Here is a 25980-nt window from a genome sequence, read left to right on the forward strand (position 1 = left end):
AGCCTGAGTGAAATAATGCAAAATAGAGTGCCAGTGTCGTATCTAGTTAATTTCTGTGTGCAGAGCTGATTTTACCTCAGCGATCGCCGCTGCTAGGGACATTAGAGGCCACTGTGGACACATTCTTTTGGCAGGTGGGCAAGAAGCCTGCAGCAATACCCACCCCTGTGTGTCATTGGGTGAGCGCTGTGACAAGTAGGCGTCCTTTTACCCAGAGTGACAAGGGAGACAGGAAATGCGTTAGGAAACAACGCATCCTTCTGGTGTACCACTCTCTCCGTCAGCCATAATGATCAGTCAAGGTCCCACTGCCATTTCGGCTCCATTGTCTTCTCTACAACCAGCAGGTCTTCACAACCCAGCAGGGGCTACTGGGATTGTACCATTACGCTCACCCCCATTTTTGACTCTTGGGTATCCCTCTGATGAAATGCGTGATGTCTATTAGCTGAAGTATAGGGTCTGACGGAGTCCTTTTCACTTAGAAGTTTTCTTGAGTGTTAGCCACAGTGTGAAAGGTAATTTCATCAGAGGGAAAAAACTGAGAAGGGAGCGTGTTGTAGGCGGTCTAGTGCACTGACCCTGGGCCGGGTCCCTCCACAGAGAAAGTAATTAAGCGGGGCCCCGTGGGAAACATGTCATTAGACATGGCCACACTAATGGAACTTGAGATGGGCTGGTAGGGACTCATTTGAATTGTTCGGGGGGTTTTTTATAATACATTTTTAAAAATGTTACATATTTCTGATGATGGAGATGATTGAGGATTTCTGTACTCTACCTAAAGCCTATGATCTGTCACAGCCCAAACATGATTTAAGTCTGGTTGGAGTGGATTAGTGTTTGTTGATCAGAGAAGGACTGATGAAAAGAGGGGGAGTCAAAAGATGTTGTGATGAATGTGGATCCAGATCTGTGTGTATTTTCCCTGTGGTGTAGACTAGTGAGAATGAAGTGTAAAACAAGCAGGTTCTTCATGAGGGATCAAACATCAGTAATAGACCTGTGGCGGGTGGATTAAACATGACCGAGGAGTCACTCTGCATCCCAACCACCACAGCGACTGCTGTCGGGAAGGTGATCAGCAAGCACACTCATTCACTTACCCTTGGCCTACACACATACTCGTGAGCAAACGCACAAACACACACACCTACTTGGCCTTCTTACATGCTCCATTCACACCCAGCCTGTCTAACAATCTACATACAGAAATCATACCTGTGCTTGTACAGTGTAATATTGAATTGACTGTCAGTGTTTTTGTCTTCTGGTAAGTTTGAAATCCATTCAGGGGCATCCCAGATAGGATTGTTATTTGTTCTGATCCTGTTTAGCTCTGCAAGCACAGTCTGTGAATTTAGTATAACCCCAATTAAAGTAACTGACTAAAATTATTTGAATATCTGACTTGCTGACGGAGATTGGGCTGTATCGTCTGCACAGTGTATGCTCTGCTCTGACTCAACGCGCGTGCGCTCAGCCTCGTCTGAGGGTTTGTGATTGACTTATGCTGATTAACTCGACGCTCTGATGAACAGTTATTGAGATTTTTCTGCCTCTTTGCATATTAGTCCATGAACTTTGCCTTCGGCGCCAATCCTCCATTTTCCTCCCCCCACCCACCCCTTTGCAACTCAGCCCATTTACTCTGCTGCAACCCCAAATAAACCCCCCCAAACAAATGTATCAAAGGCAAGCTGATTAGGTGCTAAATGTGTGCTTTGATGTAGAAATTTCACAAGTCAAGTATCTGGTCACATTTTCCCTCTTGCTTGCTTCTCCAGCCATCCTCCTGACTGAGGGTACAATCTGATTCTGGGAATTCATCTCGGACCACCAACTGCTATCCCAGTACAATACCCATCCCATCCTAGTCCCCCTTGCCCAGTGTTGTGTTCATTTAAAGCACGTGGTAGCAAAACATTCTACAACATAGCAAAGTTATTGGACAAGTTCAGATGGTACCTCACTGCTTTTGGAACGTTTTCTATTTTTGTGCCCTGCTGAACATGACCCAGGTAGAGCAAAGGGGGTTCATTTGTTAGCCCTGGTGGCACCAGTCCCGTGTGAGACATGCCCTGGGTCTGGGTTGGAGAACGAGAACCCTCCAGATGTGCCCAGGCACTGTTACTTGACGAAGGTTAATTAGTAATGGGCAGGGGCAGCGCCGTGCTCCAATCACTTGTTCTCCCCCTCTCCTGTCTGTCTGATGGGGGACGTGGGAATGGAGCACAGCAAAGGTGAAAATCTGATCAATTGAATGATACGCCGGCTAGTATTAATGGTTCAGCCACCGTTTTAATTAATGATAAACCCCAAATGTCACCTGGGAGACGGCATGTATAGTAGTAAGAGTATTGATTTATTCTAGTGAGGGATTTGGGGGGGGGAGAAGAGACAGAAATGCAAAGGGAGGTCGATGTGATCCAGCACAGGGAAGAAAGGTCTGAGTTGCAGACGTTGACAGAACAGCAGGTAGGAGTGGACTGTGTTGGGGTTGAGTAGAGGTGAAAGTATACAGCCCTGTCTGTGGTGTGCTCCCATGTATGTGCAGGAAATAGTGTTTTGTGTAACTGCAAGACCTCTGCTTGGTAGGGCTCCTATGTACAAGGAGTGTTATTAGGAGAGAGGGGGGGTATCCTCTGTGGTTTGAAGGTCACTTCTGCTCTGAGTTTGTCAGTCATGCTGCTGAGAGACATGTCTACAGTGCATGGGGAGAGATTGCAGTCATGTTCTGCAATGTAAATGTGTTCCAACAGACCATACTCATCTCCCCTGGTAAAAGGAACTGGGCAATATGGATGTGTGGCACAATAACCCAGGCTGTCTGAGTTCTTGGTGGGAAACATGTCGCAACTCTGTGCAGTGCCTTAGGTAGGCAATCTTGTTTCACTCATCTCACTGTATGAAAATGGTCGCTAATTTACACAATTGGCCTAAGAATTATTTGTTCTCATCCCTGCTCCCCTTCCCCAATACACTCAGTGAGGCACATCGCCACTAACAAGTAAAAAATAATTTTAAACTTCCTTATCCAGAGCTGCGGTTGAGGCAAGCAAATATTTTTACATTGTATACGTCCTTAAAGTGGTAACCCGCCTGCTCCCTGCTTTGGGGCCCAGGGGAGCCAGACAACTTCAGAGCGAAGAGCGGGGTGTAGGCAAGGAGTTTCTCTCCGCGCCCCCGGTCAGCCCCCTCCGCCTGCCGAGTGCTGATAAGGGGGGTAAACAAAGCCCCTTTTAATGTCACTCTAAGCCCCCGTCCTGGGAGGCCCTCAAAGTGGGGGCCCAGGCAGGGGGGAGGGTGGTGGCTGTGTGTTGATTCGCATGGGGCTGGAGGAAACTGAAATGAAAGTCAGGGAGAGAAACTGGTGACGAAAGGTCCCAGTGTCTCTAATCTCCTAATGCCTTAAATTAGGAAGGGGAATTGGCTGCTCTGAGAACGGCCTCCGCAGAGAGCCAGCGGAGTTCTTGTTGAGTTTGCAAAATAAATAGATCGCTTATGCATGCATTTCATTCAACGGATACAAAAAAAAGATGAGGTGGCGGGATGGAGGTTCATAGCCTGAATTTGCAATTTGTACAGTCACTGCTGGAAATCAAATCAGTTTCTCTCCAGTGATTGACAGAATTGATGGATGCTGATTTATATGGTTGGTTAGTCAGTCTGGCTGTTGGAGCTGCTCATATTTACAATGTGTTTTAACTAGATGGATGTTGTTTCGTTATAGTACCGCCCTGTGGCCATAGCTACCAGTTGTCAGCCATGTTTGATTGTTGAAAGGGATGGCGTGACACCTGCATACATACTGACTTGTTTAGCCAAACGTTCCTTGCATGCCACCAAACCTTCTCCAGATTTTAAGTGCCCCTTTCTGACAATTCAAGGGGACAGGGGGATGAAGCTGGTAGCGTGACCTTTGGCCAACATGACCCCCTCCCCCACATACATGCTCACTCGCGTCTTTTTGGTTTAGAATGGTCGGATTTCCTGGCACAGCCTCTGACTCATTTTAGAACACAACAGCTTTATTTTAGAAAGGAAGGGCGGTTAGTGACTTCCTGGCAGGTCTTGGAACTGTAACCACCTCTCTGACAGGTCACACACTTAGCTTTCTGTATTTTATACATTCCAGTGGCTTATGAGGGTGGTTACCTCAGGTGGTAGAGCATGGCACTTGCAATGCCAGGGTAGTGGGTTCGATTCCCACGGGGGACCAATATAAAGTTGTATGCATTCATTATTGTAAGACGCTCTGGATTAGTCTGCTAAATGACGCCATTTTGAAATGTTACCACCTGAGGAAAAATGTAGAATCTTTGCTGCAGCATAGACTTTATTCCACGGTGAGTAAAATGAGGGTTGTTTACAACGCCATATGGGGACAGTTCTTGCACATGTGGACTTTTGCTTTCAAGTCCCCGGTTTGTCGAATCACTGCTTTTTCATCTATGCTGTTGAATTATGTGATGAGTATCGTTTGTGGCCCTGCGTCAGCTGACATTTTATGAGCAGCGCTGAATTTTCCTAGAGTGGAGGGCGAGTTAACAGCTCTGCCAGACGCCTGCTCCCTCCTTTCTCGGTAACAACGGTCTCCATCACCAAACATGGCTGCTTCCCACGCGTCAGTCTCCATTACCAGGGGGATACGGAAAAATACTCCCCCCCCCCCCCCCCCCATCCCTCTTACGAATAGATCTGTACCCTCAACCTCCTCCACAACCATATGTCCTTGAACCACTTATCACCACCCATATCATGCATGTGAAAGGGTTGTCTTTTTAAAGCCATTAGAAAAACTGACTCAACTTTGGAAGGGACAGTGGGTCCTACCCTGCCCCTTGTGGCAGTAATTCCTGTCTTGTCCCAGTATTCAAAGTGAGCAATTCCCTCACTTTCCAGCGAGCCCCTGCTCTGTCATGTACAATCAGCATCAACATATTCATAGCAAGGCAGAATTCACTTCTATCTTGAGAGCAGTTGCAGAGAGATCCATGGTAAAAGGATATTTCCCTATCAGTATAGGACCTCCTTTCATAACTGACTCTCCTCAGATGGGGATTAGAGCTACTAGTGTGGGTTTCTCTGGCTATGTCTTCAAATAAACATATAGCAGAGTAATTGGCCAGTAATTTATAGTATACCACGCAAGCATTTGTCACTGGCTGGGGTTTGATAAACACTGAGCTTGTCTGACCTTAAATATCCATGGCCATGCTGACAGACGGTGTGAATTATCATGCAGTGTGCACTGTCAAAGACATTAGCTCTAGCTATTTTCTTATCTTATGACAGAGTAAGCTTGGGCGCACTAGCTAGCTTTAAAGGTTATGCTTCACCCAGGGAGCTTGCTCCTGTCGCCTCTGTCTATGAGCGTGCGCTTCTGATGCTAGACTGATGGCGGAAGGCCGTTGTTGGCCGGCCGTGGATAGAGGCTGTGCCTGGGAGCCAGTCATCTTGTCGCCTTCTGCTTCTCGCCTGATGCAGACCGACAGTTCACTCCTCCGCTGCCTAAGGTGGCAGGGGGATCGGAACACAGCCAGAGTTTATCGCTATATTCTCTACTGGGTGACTAGAGGGGGCAGGAGGACAGGTGCCCCCCCCCCCCCATGCCCTGCCGTCACCACCCCACACCAGTCTAGTGACTAGAGCTTGCCAAACAGACGTTGCCCTAGCCTGCCTGCTTGTCTACGCCAGCTCCACAGTAACGTAATCCACAGGGAAGCAAAGGGTCTGGAAAGGTTAGGCCTTTGTTAGTAGGCAACTCCTAGAATGACTAAAACATGTTTCTCAGATATATGCACAATGCTGACCTTGTGGACTTAATTAGATTTTTGAGGAATTAGTACGCATGGATTTCATACCTAATAAAATTGTGCCAACCATAACTTAGTGCTGTGCCATATGACCATTGAACAGGTCTAGGAATTTTGTATGATAAATGCCCCTCTGAATAGAGTTATGGATCTCATACCCGTCACGTTCTCAGCTTAGCACTGCATGTGGTAAACATGCCCAGTGTGTTTACCTTTTCAACTGTCCTCCCTTCTCTACCCATTCTTCTGTTTTTATTTAGGCAAAAAATTGTTGTGGATTATTTTGACATTGTTCCTTTATCCTAGTGGAAACCAGTTTCAAGTGGAGAGGATTACGTCTGTAAATACGTTCCCTTTGGTACAAAGCCGCAAAGCCACTCACGAGTGAAAGGGCCTCGATAAGAAAATAGTCGAGCAGAGCCTTCACCTCCTCACTCCCCCAACCCCCCCCCCCCCCCCCCCCATAATTCCCTGAAAGTAGTTTCATTTCTATTTTCCCCTCCAAAGAATTCATTTTCAGCCTGCTTTCTGGCGAGCCCAGTGTGGTTCCGTAATATTTGCAGGGCACACCATCGGGAACGTGAGTCTCGTACCTGTGCTCTTGAATTTATTCCGTTTTTATATTAGGCCAGGAAAAAGAAGGGTATCCTTAAGGTCACACTGGATACTTGTTGTCTGGAATCTTCTGTTGTGGTAGCAATGAACCGATATCACATGTTGAGCGCTATGGAAGAGCAAAGCAACAGAGGTTGACTGACTCATATTAAATGAGGGTTTGAACAATGCTATGTCTGCATTTCGAACTCGAAGTAGACAACCCCCAGCCCTTGAATGACGTTTTACATCGTCACATCGTTGCCCAAGCGAGGGAGAGTGATGAGCGGAGAGTCAATGTGGAATCTGAGCTTAAAAACAACCAACCAAAAGCTATTGATGTACCTAGTAAGCTAAAGTTTTCTAGCTAGCACTCCTGTCAGGTAGCTAGATAGTTTGGTGATTTATTCCAATACATTTCAGAATTGCAAAAAAAAATATGAACCTAGCAATGTTGTGTAGGCGCCTCACTACGAGACTACGCCAATTTGCCAATGCTAAAATCTGTGTAGATCTTATTTTTTTGTTTAGGATGCTTGCTTCATACTTTTCTGACATGTTGAAAATGCAGCCCTGTTGATTACATTTGGCACTTCATGGTTACGAGTTTGACATGTCACTACAGTTTGCATTGAATTGTGGGTCATATCTTCCCCGCAAGTGACAAGTTGTTCACTCGCTCCTAGAGCTAAATTGAGGGCTGAGGGGGGCAAAGTTGGTGAATTTGACCTCCACTTAAGATGGCAATAAAACTGCATCTGTTTTCGATGGGGATTCCCCCAAGGGAAAGTCAATAGCGCAAGGGCTGAAGGCGTAAAACTTTTTTTGGTCTGCATCCTATGTATCACATGGTTTCAGATAAGTAGGCTGTCACATGACACACGATTCATAGTGCGCAAGTGATTATCTACACTGCAGTCTAAATGTGAAATACTCTTTGTACCTGTAACGTTTTTCTTCCCCCTCTCTGCAGTATAACTTTGTGGGCAGGATCCTGGGGCCTCGCGGACTCACCGCCAAGCAGCTGGAAGCAGAAACTGGATGCAAAATCATGGTGCGAGGAAAGAGCTCCATGAGAGACAGAAAGAAGGTGAGCTCATTGGTTTATTTGCTGCCCCCCCCCCCCCCCCTTTTGTCTACTTAACTCGGATTTGAGACTCACTTCCAACCGGCTTGACATAAAACAGCCATTTTGATTGGTTAGATTTGGTGGTTAGCCATGCCCCCCCCCCCCCCCCCCAAGCGTAAAATATACTTGACTACAGGTTATGGAAAGGCTTCGCAGTGAAAGTGCCCTCTAAAGTGACAAGGGCCCTGGCAAAGTGTTGGGTCTATTCTGGGCTTGGCCACGGTGTAGTTCAGAGCTGTTTGGATTTCTGAAAGGGCGCCAAAGTCACGTGTCCTCTTCTCAAAAACCAGGGTTACCCAACTGATTTTATTTACCCCCACCCTCCCACAAGTTCTGACAAACAAAATCATGTTTTTAATTTGTTGGACAGAAGACTGTAAAAACACCAGCAAATCGGCGCCATTGTGAAAATCTGTTCCAAACTATTCCCACGCATAAGAGGTGATCGTATACAAATCTAAGCAAGTTTTAAAATGATTTTAGTCAAATCTGTTGTGTTTCTTGCTGTCAATTTGTATTCTACAAATTATTTGTAGTTCCTGCCTCCTGATCATCCACTCGAGATAATTTGGCCCTCGGCTGACTATAGTTGATCTGCCGTAAGTCCTGGGTATATGGCGGCAACCCAACAAGAGGAAGGGTCAAACACAACGTTGGACTGATCTATCACTGTTACTACTTAGTTTTGATGTAACCACTGTGGAATTCTTCACTTTTCATCAATGGCTTGACTTAGCTGCCTCCTTATAGATGTAGTCTGAGACATTTCTGAGAGATTTTGAAAGCAAATGCCAACCATTTCTACGACACCTTTCAAAACATTGACAATGCGACAGCACATTATTTTGTAGCCAGATGTGTTCTTTTGGGTGGTTCGGTTCCTTTCCCCCCCCTCTTCATCTGCCGCCTCAGTGTAGTTAATTTGTTAGGCAGCAGTACTACATTACATGCATTTGCATAAGTAAGGCGGGATAAGTGTACTTTATCCCCTCCACGAAGGACCCCCGCCTGCCTGGAGGCTCTGCTGCTTCGCTAGAAGAGGGGCAGCAGCAGAAAGCAACAATGGGAGAATGCACAAGGATTCCCACCGGAGCCTCAATCCTAGAAGCTCCAGTTTACAGCTCTAGGGGTGGATAACTTGTATCTATAACACCACCCTCATTCTTGGCTTGTTTTCCATTTATTATAATCTCCTTTGGCGTCTGTTCATTATCACAGCGCTGGCTAGGTTGTTTTGTGTGCTAATTCTGATCCTTTTTCAGAATTCGATTGTGCATTAGAGGTTTTACACACATGCCAACGCACACCTCATTTAGATGACTGCTCCTCGCAGCTCATCTGATTACTTTTATAATCTTCAGGTTTGATGAGCCGTGGTAGCTTATCTCCCTTCATTTGTCTTTCTATGGCCCTGAGACCTGTCTGGTGCTCGCTGCAATTACAGGCCGAAAAATGGACCAGCAGTTTTAACTTCCTCTAATAAATATTTTTCTGGAAACGACAAGGGTGATGCTTTTAAGAATGTAATATAAAATAAAGGAGTAACAAAATATTAATATAGCTTATGCCTCGTAAGTTTTGATTTTATTTCTGTCCCAGAAATTGACAATTTCAGAGGGGAAAATTGAGTGGGGCTCACCCAGGGGTAAGAATGGGGTAGTAAGTATGGGAGGCAGTGAAGGCAACACTTCCCCTTTGTGTAACTTTATGAATGTGTTTTCAATCAACTTACCTGAAAATAAGTGTTTACATTAATTAAACCCCTTCCACCTATTGTCAACCCTAGCACTGCCACTAACAGTACCACATGGGAGAGCATTCCTCCCTCATAACCAAGAACACCTTCCCTCTGTCAGCCAGCTATAGTTTCCCCTCCCTGAACTGCCCTGTGTTCTCCCAAACTTCCCTGGAAACAGAGGCAGCAGGGGATAATGCAGTCTGTTTATTCAGGAGCCATTACCTCTGCCGTTTTTCAGCTCTCAATAATTCAGTTTGCAGCTCCCTCCAGGGGCAGGCCCAGCCCGCCAGTGGCTGGAGCAATGGGGAGGAGGCAAGTATGTGACAGAGCTAGGTGGTGGGGGGATGAGTTAATGTGAGAGATTGAGCCATGGCTGCAGGGGACTGGAGCCCCAGGGATGCCACTGGGGCTGGGCTGTGAGGTGGCAGGTAGTCGCTGGGGCTTATTCAAGAAACTCCAGTTCTGGTGGACGCACATGCACGTAGGTCAACATCTGTTTAAAGTTGTTCAAATGACAACTACTATAAGACCACATAAATACCACTGAAGTCAATTAGACGTGTGCACCAACTAGCCAAAATTCTGAGCTCCATGCATATTGACTTCCGCTTTGTTCGGTCCACCCCCACAGGCCTCTAATGTTAAACTGTACATATTGGGTAATTGTGCACTTGATAGCCCAAACCTTTTAAAAAGGCAATGCGAAGTTTATCGCCCATTCACAATGAGGCACCTCTCGTAGTGTGAACAGTCAGCCGTCTTAAGTCACCACCCTGTCCCACCCCCCCCCCACCTCACCATGTCTCTGAGCCTTGATGTGGCAGTGCAGACGGGAGACAGAGGATAATAACCTGTCCCTCAGGCGACGCTCTGTCCTCTGATCAAACAAGGCCTAAATCACGGGGGACCTCTGCAAACACAGGGAAAAAAGATCTTACGTGCTGGAGTCATCAACCACTGGAGACGATGTGTTCACGCTACTATGATCACAACCCAACTCCTGAAGAACTGTGCCTTTTTTGAAGGTGGTTGTGGAAACACCAACTTCGTGTAGTTTTAAAATAAAAATTCAGGGCTTAGTTTGTAGTTGCCTCTAACCATGTCTTCAGATGCGCCTCACTGCAATGGCCTTTCTGTAGGAGGTGTTGTAATTCTCAGCAGAATGCGCAATTGAGTTCCAAGTTGGGGAAAACGTCAGTGCGATGCCCAGAATTTTAAAGGCAGTATTTCAACGCCTGGGTTGGCAATTTGATAGGTTGAAATATGATTGCACGCTTGTATTGTTCAGACTTTGAGGTGACTTTCCTAGATACATCTTGATTCAACCAATGCTTGCTCATGCTTTATGAAGCTTGTATGAGAGCTTTTAGACTACAGATCCTTCTAGTGCTTTAGGAACTGTGAAGAAATGTCGTCTTGGAATAGATGGAGGATTTCAGAAGCGCTTGGACATGGCAAAAGCAGTTGGGACTGTGATACTTTATAAGCGCTTCAACTTAGTCCCCCTTTTGACTGCTATTTAAGAGGGCTCCTTAAACCTGTTTGGGCGCATGAACCGCTAGCGGGACACCTACGACAACATCCGGTGTAATTGCAGAACGCGAAATTCAAAATACAAATGTCGTAATAATACATAATTTAAAAGCTTCAATTGTTAATCCAACCGCGTTGTCAGATTTCAAAAAGGCTTTACGGCGAAAGCATACCACGCGATTATCTGAGAACAGCGCCCCACATCAAAATACCTTTTCAACCAGCACAGGTGTCACAATCACATGTTTGCAATCTCAAGGGTCCCAGCTACACAATGAATGGACGTTTTGTTTGATGAAGTCCTTTATCCCAAAAAGTCTGTTTAGTTGGTGCCAATGATCTCGGTAATCCACTCGTTCAACATGCATACAAACAAATCCCAAAAGTTACCGGTAAAGTTCATCCAAACAAGTCAAACGATGTTTCTAATTAATCCTCAGGTACTCTAATATCTAAATAAATGATGATATTTAAGGAGAATAGTATGTTCAATAGGGAAAATAACTAATGAAGAGTGCCCACCTCATTCATGTGCCAACAAGACTACTTTTCTAATGAGACACCTGAAACCCTTTCTAAGGACTGACATCTAGGGCAAGCCACAGGAACTGCAATCTGGGTCCTACCTATTTGTATATCCCATAGGCTAGCACTGAAATGGCCTGTGATCTCAACAACAAAAAAATTCTGGATGGATTTTCCTTGGGTTTTTGCCTGCCATATCAGTTACTCACAGATATTATTTTAACAGTTTTAGAAACTTCAGTTTTTTCTATCTAATGCTACCAATTATATGCGTATCCTAGCTTCTGGGCCTGAGTAACAGGCAGTTTACTTTGGGCACGTCAGTCATCAGAAATTCCGAACAATAACCAGTATGCCGAAGAAGTTAAACTTAAGTATAGCTGGGTTGTTGTACCAATTTGGTGCCTTTTGAGAAGTCTGACTTGGTCAAATTTGATTTCACCTACTTTTTAACATGCTGTCATAAAGAGCACATGTTCAAATTAATAAACATGTGTTCCCATTGCAAGAGAATAAAAAATAAAGACTTAAAGTGCCAAATAAAGTTGCATGTATAAATAACAGTATTGATGATTTCTTAAGTCAGCCATAAATCCCCTTGTGACAAGGGAATTGAAGCTTGTGTGCAAGTTTCACAATTTATTTATTGTTAAATGTCCAATGCAGCTGTTATCTTAATCGTTTCTGGGTAACAATTTAAGTACCATAATATGATTTTGTTTTCAACTAAAATGGTTAATAGAAACAAGTGGCTTCTTAGCAAAGAGCAATTTTTCAAGCAAGAATTTTGCTGGTACTGTCTGGGAGTGGTCTGAGAGGGGAAAACTAGCGATTATTGGCAGATTTGGACCGCGTTCTTATTCGTCTAACTAATTTATGTCTGCAGGCCAGAACTCCATCGCAACAAAACGGGCAGAAATTTCAGGCGGCCTTTTCAAACAGCTTACACTAAAAGGGCATTATCATTTTCACCGTATTATTCCAACATCATAGTGTGGATGTGTATAAAACACGACACTTGATCCAGACAAACTCAGCTGCTGCTCTGTTTAATCGTTGGGCATCTTGAGTTCAATATAATTCAATAAGTCAACATTTTTCAGAGACTGCCATGCATGAATGCATCGACTATACAATCAATTTGACTTTGGTATAAGCAATCGAAGTGTATAACATAATGGTAATCATGTATTTGAAGGGTAAATCTCTGATAAACTGGGCAAATCAAGACCGCCTAGGCTTATTCACTATACAGCTGAATGCATATTCAATAGGATTGTGCATGCATTGAGTTACTGAGCTTGTTTTGGTAGATTTTGTGGGGCTGCAGTTTCCCTTCCATGTGGGATGTATTTTATTGTACTGATCAACATTGATCAGTACAGGTGCATGCTTGTATTGTAAAAGTGTGCGCTGTCTCTTTAACCAGTAAAAATGTCATTTACAAGCAACGCTTGCTGAGGCAAGAGATATTTGGGAGACGTGAGTCTGTCATCAAAACTGTATTCATTTAAAATCAATCGGAAAATGTTGTGTTTCTAACAAAGTTCTAGGGTAGTGAATTGAATCCAGCTTCAGCTGTAAGCGAGCAAGGGAAGATGGCGTACAAATCTGGAAGCTACCGGTATCTTGCGTTGTAAAGTGTTCTCGCCTGTATGGATATTTTGTTTAGCGAGCAGATTCTACATGCCATGTCGCATTATTAGTGTTAACACTTGCAGCATGAATGCGGAGTCAACATGATGCAGCCCATACCCAGGTTCCCTGTGCAGGCTAAGTGAAGCAGGCACGGTGCACTCACGCTATAAAGGGAGACATCGGCTGGGCCGACTTGATCCTTGAGACACAAATTCTAGTACTGAGCAGTTTTTCATGCTCGAGTATCAGAATAAGTAAAGAAGTATACAGCACAACACTAAATGATGGTGAAACTTGACAATGTTGGGATTAAAGGTTTAATCGGTCAACCTTTTTTATTTATTTTTATTTCTTTTTTAATTGTACGGTTTCAAATTTTCATAACAATCGGAAATCGGTATTTTTGGACACCGATTTGGATTTTTTTTTTTTTTTACACCGTTATTTAACTAGACAAGTCAGTTAACTTCTCTAGGATAGGGGGCAGCATTCAAAATTTTGGATGAAAAGCATGCCCAAATTAAACTGCCTGCTACTCATGCCCAGAAACTAAGATATGCATATTATTAGTAGATTTGGATAGAAAACACTCTGACGTTTCTAAAACTGTTTGAATCACGTCTGTGAGTATAACAACTTATTTGTCAGGCGACACCCCGAGGACAAACCATTAGGATTTTTTTTTTGAAGTCGCTCTTTTCAATGAGTTTTTATTGGGAATCCAGATTTCTAAGGGACCTTCTCACAGTTCCTATCGTCCACTGGATGTCAACAGTCTTTAGAAATTGGTTGAGGGTTTTCCTTTGAGAAATGAAGAAGTAGCACTGTTCAGAATGAGGCTCGAGGGAAGTTTACTCTCTGTTAGAGGCTCGCTACACGTTGTTTTCCTCTGTATTGAACACAGATCATCCCGTCTTCAATTTTATCAATTATTTACGTTAAATACCTAAAGTTGTATTGCAAAAGTAGTTTGAAATGTTTGAACAAAGGTTACATGTAACTTTTGAGATTTTGTAGTCACGTTGTGCAAGTTGGAACCGGTGTTTTTCTGGATCAAACGCGCCAAATAAATGGACATTTTGGATATATCGACGGAATTAATCGAACAAAAGGACCATTTGTGATTATGGGACATATTGGAGTGCCAACAGAAGAAGCTGTTCAAATGTAAGGCATCTGCGTTTTGTCGTGCCTGGAGGGTTGAAATATGATGGTCTGTGTTTGTTTGCTAGGGCGCTATGCTCAGATAATAGCATCGTTTTGAAATCTGTCACGTTGGCTGGATTCACAACAAGTGTAGCTTTAATTTGGTTCATTGAATGTGTGATTTCATCAAAGTTGAATTTTTATAGTAATTTAGTTGAATTTGGTGCTCTGCATTTTCGCTGGATGTTGGCCAGTTGGGACGCTAGCGTCCCACATCCCAGAGGTTAAGAACACATTCTTATTTTCAATGAAGGCGTAGGGACGGTGGGTTAACTGCCTTGTTCAGGGGTAGAACGACAGATTTACCTTGTCCGCTTGGATTTGTTTTTGCAACCTTCCGGTTACTAGTCCAACGCTCTAACCACCTGCCTTACATTGCACTCCATGAGGAGTCGGCATTGCAGGCTGACTACCTGTTACGCAAGGGCAGCAAGAAGCCACGGTAAGTTGCTAGCTAGCATTAAACTTATCTTATAAAAAAACAATCAATCTTAACTAGTGATTATGTTAACTACACATGGTTGATATTACTAGTCTATCTAGCGTGTCCTGCGTTGCATATAATCAATGCGGTGCCTGTTAATTTCTCATCGAATCACAGCCTACTTCGCCAAACAGGTGATGATTTAGCACTGTCGTTGCACCTAACCATAAACATCAATGCCTTTAAAATCAATACACAAGTATATATTTTTAAACCTGCATATTTAGTTAATATTGCCTGCTAACATGAATTTCTTATAATTGGGGAAATTGTGTCACTTCTCTTGCGTTCTGTGCAAGCAGTGAGGGTATATGCAGCAGTTTGGGCTGCCTGGCTCGTTTCGAACTGTGTGAAGACCATTTCTTCCTAACAAAGACCGTAATTTGCCATAATTGTACATAATTATAACATTGAAGGTTGTACAATGTAACAGCAATTACCCGTTAGATAAAATACGGAACGGTTCCGTATTTCACTGAATTAATAAATGTTTTGTTTTCGAAATGATAGTTTCCGGATTCGACCATATCAATGACCAAAGGCTCGTATTTCTGTGTTATTATGTTGTAACGTCTATGATTTAATATTTGATAGAGCAGTCTGACTGAGCGACGGTAGGCAGCAGCAGGCTCGTAAGCATTCATTCAAACAGCACTTTCGTGCGTTTGCCAGCAGCTCTTCGCAATGCTTCAAGCATTGCGCTGTTTATGACTTCAAGCCTATCAACTCCCGAGATTAGGCTGGTGTAACGGATGTGAAATGGCTAGCTAGTTAGCGCGCCGCACGCTAATAGAGTTTCAATCGGTGACGTCACTCGCTCAGTTGTTGTTGTTTTTGTGGAGCGATGGGTAAAGATGCGTCGAGGGTGGCTGTTGTCGATGTGTTCCTGGTTCGAGCCCAGGTAGGGGCGAGGAGAGGGATGGAAAGCTATACTGTTACATTGGCAATACTAAAGTCCCTATAAAAACATCCAATAGTCAAAGGTATATGAAATACAAATGGTGTAGAGAGAAATAGTCCTATAATTCCAAAACTACAACCTAAAACTTCTTACCTGGGAATATTGAAGACTCATGTTAAAAGGAACCACCAGCTTTCTCATGTTCTGAGCAAGGAACTAAACGTTGTCTTTTTTACATGGCATATATTGCACTTTTACTTCATTTTTTTTGTCCTCATCTGTATCGGCGTTGAAAAATCATAATCAGTCGACCTCTGAGATTAAATGGGTGAGAATCTTCCTAGAAGTGAGAGGGATGTCAAAATGCAGAATGTTGGCACTTACTAAGCCTTTATTCATATAAAAAACAGATTTATAGATTTCTCCATGTGGTCTATATTAAGTGGCACTTCATTTTATTTAACAGGCTTTTAAAAGTATTGGTGCACAGTTTGTACTTAATGTAATATCCCATTTCGTGGAACAACCCAACTCCTTTGTTCCAGGCATAGCTAGCCTTCAGTCTTGCCCTCTGTTTCCAAGTCCCTTTTGGCCCGGTGGCATTTGCGACTGAAGTGCATCACCCCATGGTTAAGAGGTGCCATCGAGGAGCCCTTGGGGACTGGGCGAGAGAGGGACAGCTGGTTTGAGACAGTCGCTTAGCTGTGAAATGTGCATTCTGGCACCGTGTTGATATAAATAGTAAATGTGGACTCGCCCAGATTTAAATCTAGCACCAGCTGACCACGTGAGCTACCCCTGTCGAGGGCTGTGGAACTTTCCTCTTCCAATACAACAAACAAGAAGGGGCAGGTCAAATTACACTGGACATATGGTCAGCTATTTCTGTTGCCTTTTTTCCATGTGGCGTTTTCAGTGTTGAGAGTATAACCTTGGTCGAGGATTTATTGAGTTCAGGCTTAGCCCCGCTAAGCTTGAGGTTCGGGGCGCCACACAAGCAAGTAATTGTTTATTTTTCGTTACCTTTTAACGTTAATATTTTGGCCAACTCGATTACTTGGCAGTTCTCGCTCAGCCGGTTTCAGATGTCAGTAAACATGCCCTGCCCCCTCCGTCCCACCACTCTTCCTCCCCTGTTTGTCATGCTGTCACTTTTTCCTCTTGAGGACACTGTGACCTTGTTCTCACAGCAAGCCACAGTGGGAGAGTGGCACTCCGCACCGCTCCCTGCCTTCCCTGCTTCCGCCCTTCCTGGGGTGTGAATGTGAATCCCCACGGTACTGGTGCTCTCTCTAGCTGTCTCTCTGTGTAGTGTTCACTTACTCACCATCTCCTCTCTGCCGCAGTCACACACACACTCCTTTAAAATGACCAGTGCTCAGAAATGGGAGATTATGTTTGTGGCAGGCGCAGTTCCACAGGGTGTACTGCGTTTGTGGCGGTTCAACTGACAGTTAGCTCCTGTCTGTTTCTCTACAAACTCCTTACTCACCTCCACGCTGCCTGCAAAATAGGCCACAAGTAAACAGCCCATTGTGAAATAATTTTGGCTTCTGCCTGTTAAAAGTATGCCCTCCTTCTCTTGTGGAATTGAAGAACACGAGAGGAATATTGAACTTTCCCGCTGTGTTTGTTTGAGAGACAAATGATTGTGTGGGAAAGTCATGGCAACGTCTCTCTCGGCAGAGGCGAGCAAGCGGCGGCATGCCACCCGACTCTGGCTTGGCACGGCGCGCGCTGAGCCGCATATTAGTAAGTGTCAGGTGGACCTCCCGCCGCGCCTCACAATGCATGGGTAGCAATTAGACACCTCAATTACCATGCCTAGTTCACAAATGAGCAGTGATCGGAGGGAGCACCAGGGAAACCGTAACGTGTGTTGGGAGGGAACTGACGACACGGCATTAACACACACTGCCTAATTTAAGCTTTTTAGTCAGAGGGAAGCAAAGCTGGAAGCTAGATTTTTCCCTCTTCCTTGTACCATGACCTAAATGCCTTGGAGATTTGGCGGTGGTGTTTTGATGCTGAACTGTGTTATGGTAGAGCTCGGAGAGAGATGGGTCTGAGAGCTTAGACTGCTGCTTTTGTCATAACATGATTTGAAGCTATAGTGTTTCATATTCATACGGAATGCTGTATTGTCTGCTTTGTGAGGTTTGAGGTTAGCCTAGTCTTTGTTTGAATCGTATTGTGAACCTCAATTCCTAGCCACAGAGGAAATGGTGAGCTCAGATCTGTCTACATATAAGCACACACAAGCTGCCATGGTGTGACCCAAAGCTTTTAAGAGCCCTCCGTGCGGCGCAGTGTTGTCGGAAAACGTCTCAATAGAAGTCAGGTAATGGGGAGAGTGTCAGAATGGAGAGCCTTGCATTTTACTCCGACATGTTCCACTCTCCCTTCTCTCAAAATGCTAGGTGTGTGGGGGTTTTGAGCTAGGTCTGAAGACTTCTATTTTGAATTGACCTATTCCATTTCCCCACTCAGCCTCGCCAGTCTAATACTGGGCCCCATTGCGTGCACTTTGAAATGGCCCTCTATTTAGCCTTGTTGAAGGTCTCCTTTTGGATAGGTTGGTCAAATTAACGCCTGCAATGTACGTACATAGTTGAAGTCAGAAGTTTACATACACTTAGATTGGAGTCATTAACTCGTTTCAACCACTTCACACATTTCTTAACAAACTATAGTTTGGAAAGTCGGCAAATCTACTTTGTGCATGACAAGTAATTTTCCAACAATTGTTTAGACAGTGAATTTATAAGTGAAATAATCTATCACAATTCCAGTGGGTCAGAAGTTTACACTAAGTTTATTGTGCCTTTAAACAGCTTGGAAAATTCCAGAAAATGTCATGGCTTTAGAAGCTTCTGATAGGCTAATTGATGTGTTTTGAGTCAATTGGAGGTGTACTTGTGGATGTATTTCAAGGCCTACCTTCACTCAGTGCCTCTTTGTTTGGCATCATGGGAAAATCAAAAGAAATCAGCCAAGACCTCAGGAAGAAAATTGTAGACCTCCACAAGTCTGGTTCATCCTTGGGAGCAATTTCCAAATGCATGAAGGTACCACGTTCATCTGTACAAACAATAGTATGCAAGTATAAACACCATGGGATCACGCAGCCGTCATACCGCTCAGGAAGGAGATGCGTTCTGTCTCCTAGAGATGAACGTAGTTTAATGCGAAAAGTGCAAATCAATCCCAGAACAGCAAAGGACCTTGTGAAGATGCTGGAGGAAATGGGTACAAAAGTATCTATATCCACAGTAAAATGAGTCCAATATCGACATAACCTGAAAGGCCGCTCAGCAAGGAAGAAGCCACTGCTCCAAAACCGCCATAAAGCCAGACTACGGTTTACAACTGCACATGGGGACAAAGATCGGATTTTTTGGAGAAATGTCCTTTGGTCTGATGAAATAGACATGTTTGTCCATAATGAGTATCGTTATGTTTGGAGGGAAAAGGGGTAGGCTTGCAAGCTGTTGAACACCATCCCAACTGTGAAGCATGGGTTTGGCAGCATCATGTGGTGGTGCTTTGCTGCAGGAGGGACTAGTGCACTTCAAAAAATAGATGGCATCATGAGGTAGAAAAATTGTGGATATATTGAAGCAACATCTCAAGACATTAGTCAGGAAGTTAAACCTTGGTAGCAAATGGGTCTTCCAAATGGACAATGATCCCAAGCATACTTCCAAAGTTGTGGCAAAATGGCTTAAGGACAACAGTGACGGTATTGGAGTGGCCATCACAAAGCCCTGTCCTCAATCCTATAGAAAATGTCTGGGCAGAACTGAAAAAGGAGGCCTACAAACCTGACTCGGTTACACCAGCTCTGTCAGGAGGAATTGGTCATACTTCACCCAACTTATTGTGGGAAGCTTTGACACAAGTTAAACAATTTAAAGGCAATGCTACCAAATACAAATTGAGTGCATGTAAACTGCTGACCCACTGGGAATGTGATGAAAGAAATAAAGCTGAAATAAATAATTCTCAACTATTATTCTGACATTTCACATTCTTAAAATAAATTGGTGATCCGAACTGACCTAAGTGACTGTTTACTGTGATTAAATGGCAGGAATTGTGAAACTGAGTAAGTGTTTGGCTAAGGTGTATGTAAACTTCCGACTTCAACTGTACATAATCATCGGCTATTAATTGCTACAGGGATAGTTGTCACCCTTTTTTTGTCGGCAACAAATAAAGGGGGTTGTCCTTTCAAAGTTAAGGCTACATTTCTGTAAAAAAAGGGCATGTCGCTGCTGCCTACAGTGTCCGGCCATGTCTGTTTCTTGAACGCATGCAAAATTTGTAATGTCATGTAAAACGGCAGCGCTCTAACCGAGCTTGTCACATCCACTCATGTCGCTCTTCTCTCCCACTTCTTTGTTTCACAGGAGGAGCAGAACAGAGGCAAGCCCAACTGGGAGCATCTAAACGAGGAGCTTCACGTCCTGATCACGGTGGAGGACACACAGACGCGCTCCGAGATCAAGATGAAGAGAGCCTTGGAAGAGGTCAAGAAGCTTCTGGTGCCCGCGGTGAGTAGTACTGCCACGAGGGTTAATCAGTTGACTGACCTCCGCCCACAGTCAGTGTGTACATGATTTGAATAGGCCTAGCTTTCTCCAAAAGCACAAAGGGGAAGGATGCAATATATTTTCGTATGTGTATACAGTGCCTTCGGAAAGTATTTGCACTCCTTGACTTATTCTACATGTTACAGCCTGAATTTATGGATTCATTTTAGATTTTTCCCCCCCACTGGCCTACAAACAATACCCCATAATGTCAAACTAGATTTGAATTTTTTTTGTTGACATTTTTTAATTAAAAGCTGAAATGTCTTGTCAACTATTCAACCGCTTTAATGCAAGCATAAATACGTTCAGGAGTAATGTGCTTAATATGTTTCATGGACTCACTCGATGAGCAATCAGTGTTTGACATGATTTTTGAATTACTGCCTGATATAATACTGATATCTGTATTCCACACATACAATTATCAGTAATGTCCCAAATCAGTTGCGTAGTGAATTTAAAACACTGATTCAAAGACAAAGGGGATTTTCCCAGTTGCCTCGAAGGGTACCTATTGTTGCTGAGTAAAAAAAAAAAACTGTAAAAGCAGACATTGAATGTCCCTTTGAACATGGAGAGTTAATTACACTTTGGATGGTGTATCAATACACCCAGTCACTACAAAGTTACAGGCGTCCTTCCCAGTTCAGTTGCCAGAGTAAACCGCTCAGGGATTTCACCATGCCAATGATGACTTTAAAACGTTACTGAATTTATTGGCTTTGATAGACCTGAGGATGGTAACTACATTGCAGTTACTGTGCAATAGTAACCTAATTGACAGTTAGAAGACGTGCATCCGGTTTGCAACAAGGCACTAAAGTAATACTGCAAAAAAAGTGGCAGAGGATTTCACTTTGTGTTGAGGACAAAGTGTTATGTTTGGAGAAAATGCATCACATTACTGAATACCACCGCTATCCATTTCAAACATGATGGTGGCTTGTAATCTTTAAGGGAGTTTCAGGCTAAGAAATAAACGGAATGAAGCTAAGCACAGGCAAAATCTGGGAGGAAAACATATTTGTCTGTTCCACCAGACACTGGGAGGAGTTGAATTCACTTTTTCAGCAGGACAATAACCTAAAACACAAGGCTAAATATACACTGGAGTTGCTTACCAAGAAGATAGTTAATGTTCCTGAGTGGCCGAGTTACACTTTTTACTTAAATCTATGGCAAGACCTGAAAAATGGTTGTCTAGCAATGATCAACAGCCAATTTGGCAGAGCAAATGTCGAACTGCAGTCCGGTTAAGACTCTGAGCATGCAGATGAGCTTCCCTTGAAACGGTTTCTGACCGTTTGTGCAGAAATTCTTCGATTGTGCAAACCCCGCAGTTTCATCCGCTATCCGTGTGGCTGGTCTCAGACGATTCTGCAGGTGAAGATGCCAGATGTGGAGGTCTTGTGTGGTTATACGTGCTCTGCTGTTGAGAAGCAGTTTGGACATATTGCCAAATCCTCTAAAATGACTTGAGGTGGCTTTTGGTAGAGAAATTAACATTCAATTATAAGGCAACAGCTCTGGTGGATATTCTTGTGCTTAACAATTGCACGCTCTCTCAAGGTGAGACGTCTGTGGCATAGTTGTGACAAAATTGCACATTTTAGTGGCCTTTTATCAAACCCAGCACAAGGTTCACCCGTAATGATTATGCTGTTTAATCAGCTTCTTGATATGCCACGAGTCAGGTGGATGGATGATCTTGGCAAAGAAATGCTCACTAAACAATTGTAAACAATTTGTGTGCAAAATTGGAGCAAAAATAACATGGGACAACCAATTTACATGTTGCTTTTTTATATTTGTGTTCATTGTATATATGGTCTGTATTACAATGGGGTAGCTGCAAACATAAACTTAGAACAAACTGAAGCGTGTCTTTATAGCTGGTTTGCCTGGATATGACTAGAACAAACCAATCTCAAACCAGTGGTAAAAACAGACCGCAGTAAGTGACCTGTGAGTGTGAGCACCATATTTCCCCATGTTCACTTCCTCCCATTTGTCCGGGAAATTGCCATCAGGGGGGTGGGGACTGCTTGGCCACAGTGCCTGGTTGCCTGTGGTGAACAGACCGGCCGGACAGCTTTCCCCCGGTCAGGAGGCGAGGTGGCTGGGGCGCTGACCCCCTGAAACTGGGCCAAGACTGAGCATGCCTGGCCTGCTCAATCGTAATCAGGTTTATTTCAGAGGATGGACACGCCACCACGCAGGGGCCCTCTGGTGCAGTTTGATTGCACTCTCTACCAGAGCGCTGGCATCACTTGAATCGCTTCAGTCCAAAATGGCAACGGCGAATAAAGCCTCGGCTCAATAACTTTCTCCCTTGTTTTGAGATTAATCCTTTATCCTCCGTTTGTCACTGTTTCTGTTTCGAAGGGGCTTTTAAACCTCTCTCCCCGGCGTACGCCACCAGATGTTATTGCGGCGAGTAACGGCACTGACTGATGCAGCATAAGTCACTGTCAGCCAGAGTTTGAGGCAGATTAATAAACACCTGTATGCGCTGCTCACCCCTCACTTCCCCTCTGAAGTCATCGGCCGCGAAGAGCCACGCTTAGTCTAGCCGAGTGTCACCAGAAATATGATTCTACAGAAATGTGTCCTACGTTATGCTCTCATGCGTAAGCGAGCAAAGTTGTAGTAGCAGGTTTTATAGCCCTTTCTGGTTTCCCAGGCTCATTGGGGTTTATCTCCCCATGAAGTCCCCCAGGGGCTCGCTCTCTCCTCTCTGTTGTCACTGGGTGGGCATCCTTGGCTGGCAGTAAATGCCCTTTATCGTGCTAAACTTAATTGGATTAAAGCTATGGCAATCTCAATCCAGTGACTCACTTTTTAATGAAAGGCAACTTCTCCACATTTGACAGTTTGAAATTGTCTTTATTAAATCGCTTGGGAAACAAATGGGGTCACTATCTTTTCGATTTCCTCTTTTTAAGGAAAAGCTTTTCGCTCCACATCAGGCCGGGTTGGGGTCCTGACAAAGGATGAGACGCAGACCACAGTTGTCAGTTTGACCTATGGCCAATAGCTATTTTAGCCTTGTCTTGTGACAGTGGTGAAATGTATGCTAGGTTTTTTTATGGTAGTTTTACTTTTAAATGGTATCCAAACCCCACTTCTAGTTGATTTTGTTGGCTGGTATTGAAAATGTGTTATGGGTGTATGTCTCTTATGTCCCGCCCCTTGTCTCTAGACCACCCCACGTGCCAGATACCTTGCCCAATGGCAAGGAGAAGGTGCTGATGGGAAGTGGCAAAGGTTCAGTGATTCTGCCTTGCGGCAGCTCCCTGGTCCTGGAAACTTTTCAACATCCCGCAAACTCTGAGGCGATGAGACTACAAACGATGGGAGGTAGAGCTTCATTGAGCTGCTCTTTCAAGTGTGGATTTATACCACTGATCCAGCCCCCCCTTGTCTCTACCCCATATTGATGCTGAAGTGCCACAGAGCCTTGCTCTCATGTCATGACTACTGGATAATAAGGCCCTAAACACTAAACACAGCCTCCAGCATAGCCCTGCTGCACTTGCTAACCCTGCAGAGCATCAGCACTATTTCCCGTGTCCCACCCTAGTCGAAGGTTACCTGGTTAGAATCACTATGTGATCCTCCTGCCCCAGTGACCGATTTTAAAAGATTAATTGGCACTCGGGATGAAGGTTGGCGTGAGTACCTAACAGCGGGCAGGGGATGATCAAAACCGTGTTGCCCAAAAGAGATCAGAGAAACAGATTCGCCATTCGCTGAGAGAACACCTAAAGCCAATTTTTTGCTTGATCCGCAAATGTGGTCGGAGGCTTTGTATGGAGGGTGTGACGCAACTGCAGAGGCCGACTCATGCTCCGTTCCGCCTCGCCGTGCGCCCCTCCAATTTTGTAACCATGGTTGAGGGTGGGAGGTCCTGTATAAACAAATTTCCTCCCCTTGACAACAGCTGATTTCTGCAGAGGTATCACCGTAAATGCTGCACGGCCAATGCAGATGTCGGATTGACCCTGCAGCCCCTTTTAGATCTGTCCTCAGCAGGTTCAACACGGCCCGCAATCCAATGCATTCTAATTGGGTTGCACTTACACAAGTTCTGGTTTTATACGAATGCATTGTGCAGGATTTATTGGTCGTGGTGTTTTCTCGCGGAGTGGTCTTTAAACATTGTCGCCCGCTGGCTGCCAACTCATGTTCAGGTTACAGATTTATAGCGAGAGGTTGTATCTGCTGAGGGTTCAGAGTGCGATCGAGGGCAGGACCGCAGATGCCTCTGCACTTAGAGCGGATGTGCTAGACTTGTGCAAGCCCAGGAGGCTGACAGTTGGCTGCATGTGGATTTTCCAGCAAGAAAATAACCCAGAGCACATCAAAATCCACAAAGAAATGGTTAATTGACTGCAAAATCAGCATTTTGCAATGGCAATCTCAGTGTCTGGACTTGAACCCCATTGAAAACCTGTGGTTTGAATTGGAGGGCAGTACAGAAGAATGCATGCGTTAACATTCACATTAAGCTACTGCCATGTAATGGCCTAATTTTATCAGTTTGCTTTACTTGACTGTTATATTTGTTTGCTTAATTGATGGATGGCGCTCAGCCCCTTAACGACCCTCTCCTCGCTGTGCCCTCGCTGTAAAAGATGAGAGGCTCCGCTCTCAAATAGTCTGCTCAGATGCTCGACCGTGACGATCAATTAATGTCTCTCCCGGTCCCCATCACTCTGGCCATCTGCCTCCCATGGTAAGACCCACGCACGTAATGTCCCATGGAAAATCAGCTCCACAGTATGGATATTAGCGGAGGTTATTTTTTTACCGCTCAGGGACGGCAAGGATTACACATTTTTGGGCAAAAGCTGAGCTTCTCTATTTCTAGACTGGTGATTTTTGACTACAATGGTCTATTTTAGTTACCCCCCCAAGTTTGTTTCTTTCAGCAGGGCCTTCATGTAGCTTAATACCACACATGTAGGGCCGCATAGTGTTGTCATTTTCCTGTTTTTGTGTTCAGAATTGGCCACTCAAACCTGAAGATGAATTGGCCATCGCCCACCTGAAGATGGTCCCTGGGCTTTTTGAGTATTGCGTGAGTCTAAGCTGCGGCAAAGGCCAAAACCACGTGTCGATTACTTTGGTGCCACTGACAACACGCTTGGTTAATCTCCGGTAGTAACGATGGCTGTGGGAGATGAGTCTAAACGACTTCTTGCTAATTGAATCCAGGAGCCCATGTTGGTCTGAATATTCCAGAGATGGAGGGAGAGAATAGGTAGCTTCTCGGATTCTTTCCAGCACAGTAATTACCTTTTCACATCTGTTAATAACCTGATACGTTGCAGGAAACTTTTTTTATTTTTTATTTCTGTCCTCTGTGCCATCAACCCCATCATACAGTACAAACCAACATCCCTTGCCCTTAGCCACTCGCAAATAGCAGTGGTGGTGTTTACTGTGTTGGTTGACAGGCAGCTCATTTAGATCTATTGTAGATCCTCTTTTACTGGGAAGGAAGGGTTGGCAGATGATGGAAGCCAAGGTGACACTCGCGCAGGCGGCGGGTTGAATGATTGACAGAGCTTTCTGCTGGACATTGTTATGGGTCTAATTAATCCTCATTGGCTCCCCGAACCGCTGGCGTCTATTTGAAGGGTTTCTCTTCATAGACGCGCTTAGCACAACACAGATAATTTTCCCCGAAAGAAATGCATTTGCTAGTATGTCATTTGTTTATCATACCTCAAAGCCGGTGCTACTGTAGGCAACCCTCGCTGCCCTACCTACTTGTATGGTATTAAGAGAGAAATGAGCTACTCTTGTT

At 44.4% G+C, this 25980-nt stretch overlaps 1 protein-coding gene across 4 annotated transcripts in view; it reads left to right on the forward strand.

Moving 5' to 3' along the window:
* Positions 1-25980, forward strand: part of LOC129812645 (protein quaking-A-like) — an 87510-nt gene that overhangs the window by 33601 nt on the left and 27929 nt on the right. For all 4 annotated transcript variants that reach the window (XM_055864385.1, XM_055864388.1, XM_055864387.1 and 1 more), the window contains exons 3-4: positions 7387-7503; positions 19980-20123. In XM_055864385.1, coding sequence (XP_055720360.1) covers positions 7387-7503; positions 19980-20123 — 261 coding nt within the window. The remainder of the gene's footprint in view (positions 1-7386; positions 7504-19979; positions 20124-25980) is intronic.

The sequence above is a fragment of the Salvelinus fontinalis genome, chromosome 16, assembly GCF_029448725.1.
Source record: "Salvelinus fontinalis isolate EN_2023a chromosome 16, ASM2944872v1, whole genome shotgun sequence".
NCBI lineage: Eukaryota > Metazoa > Chordata > Actinopteri > Salmoniformes > Salmonidae > Salvelinus > Salvelinus fontinalis.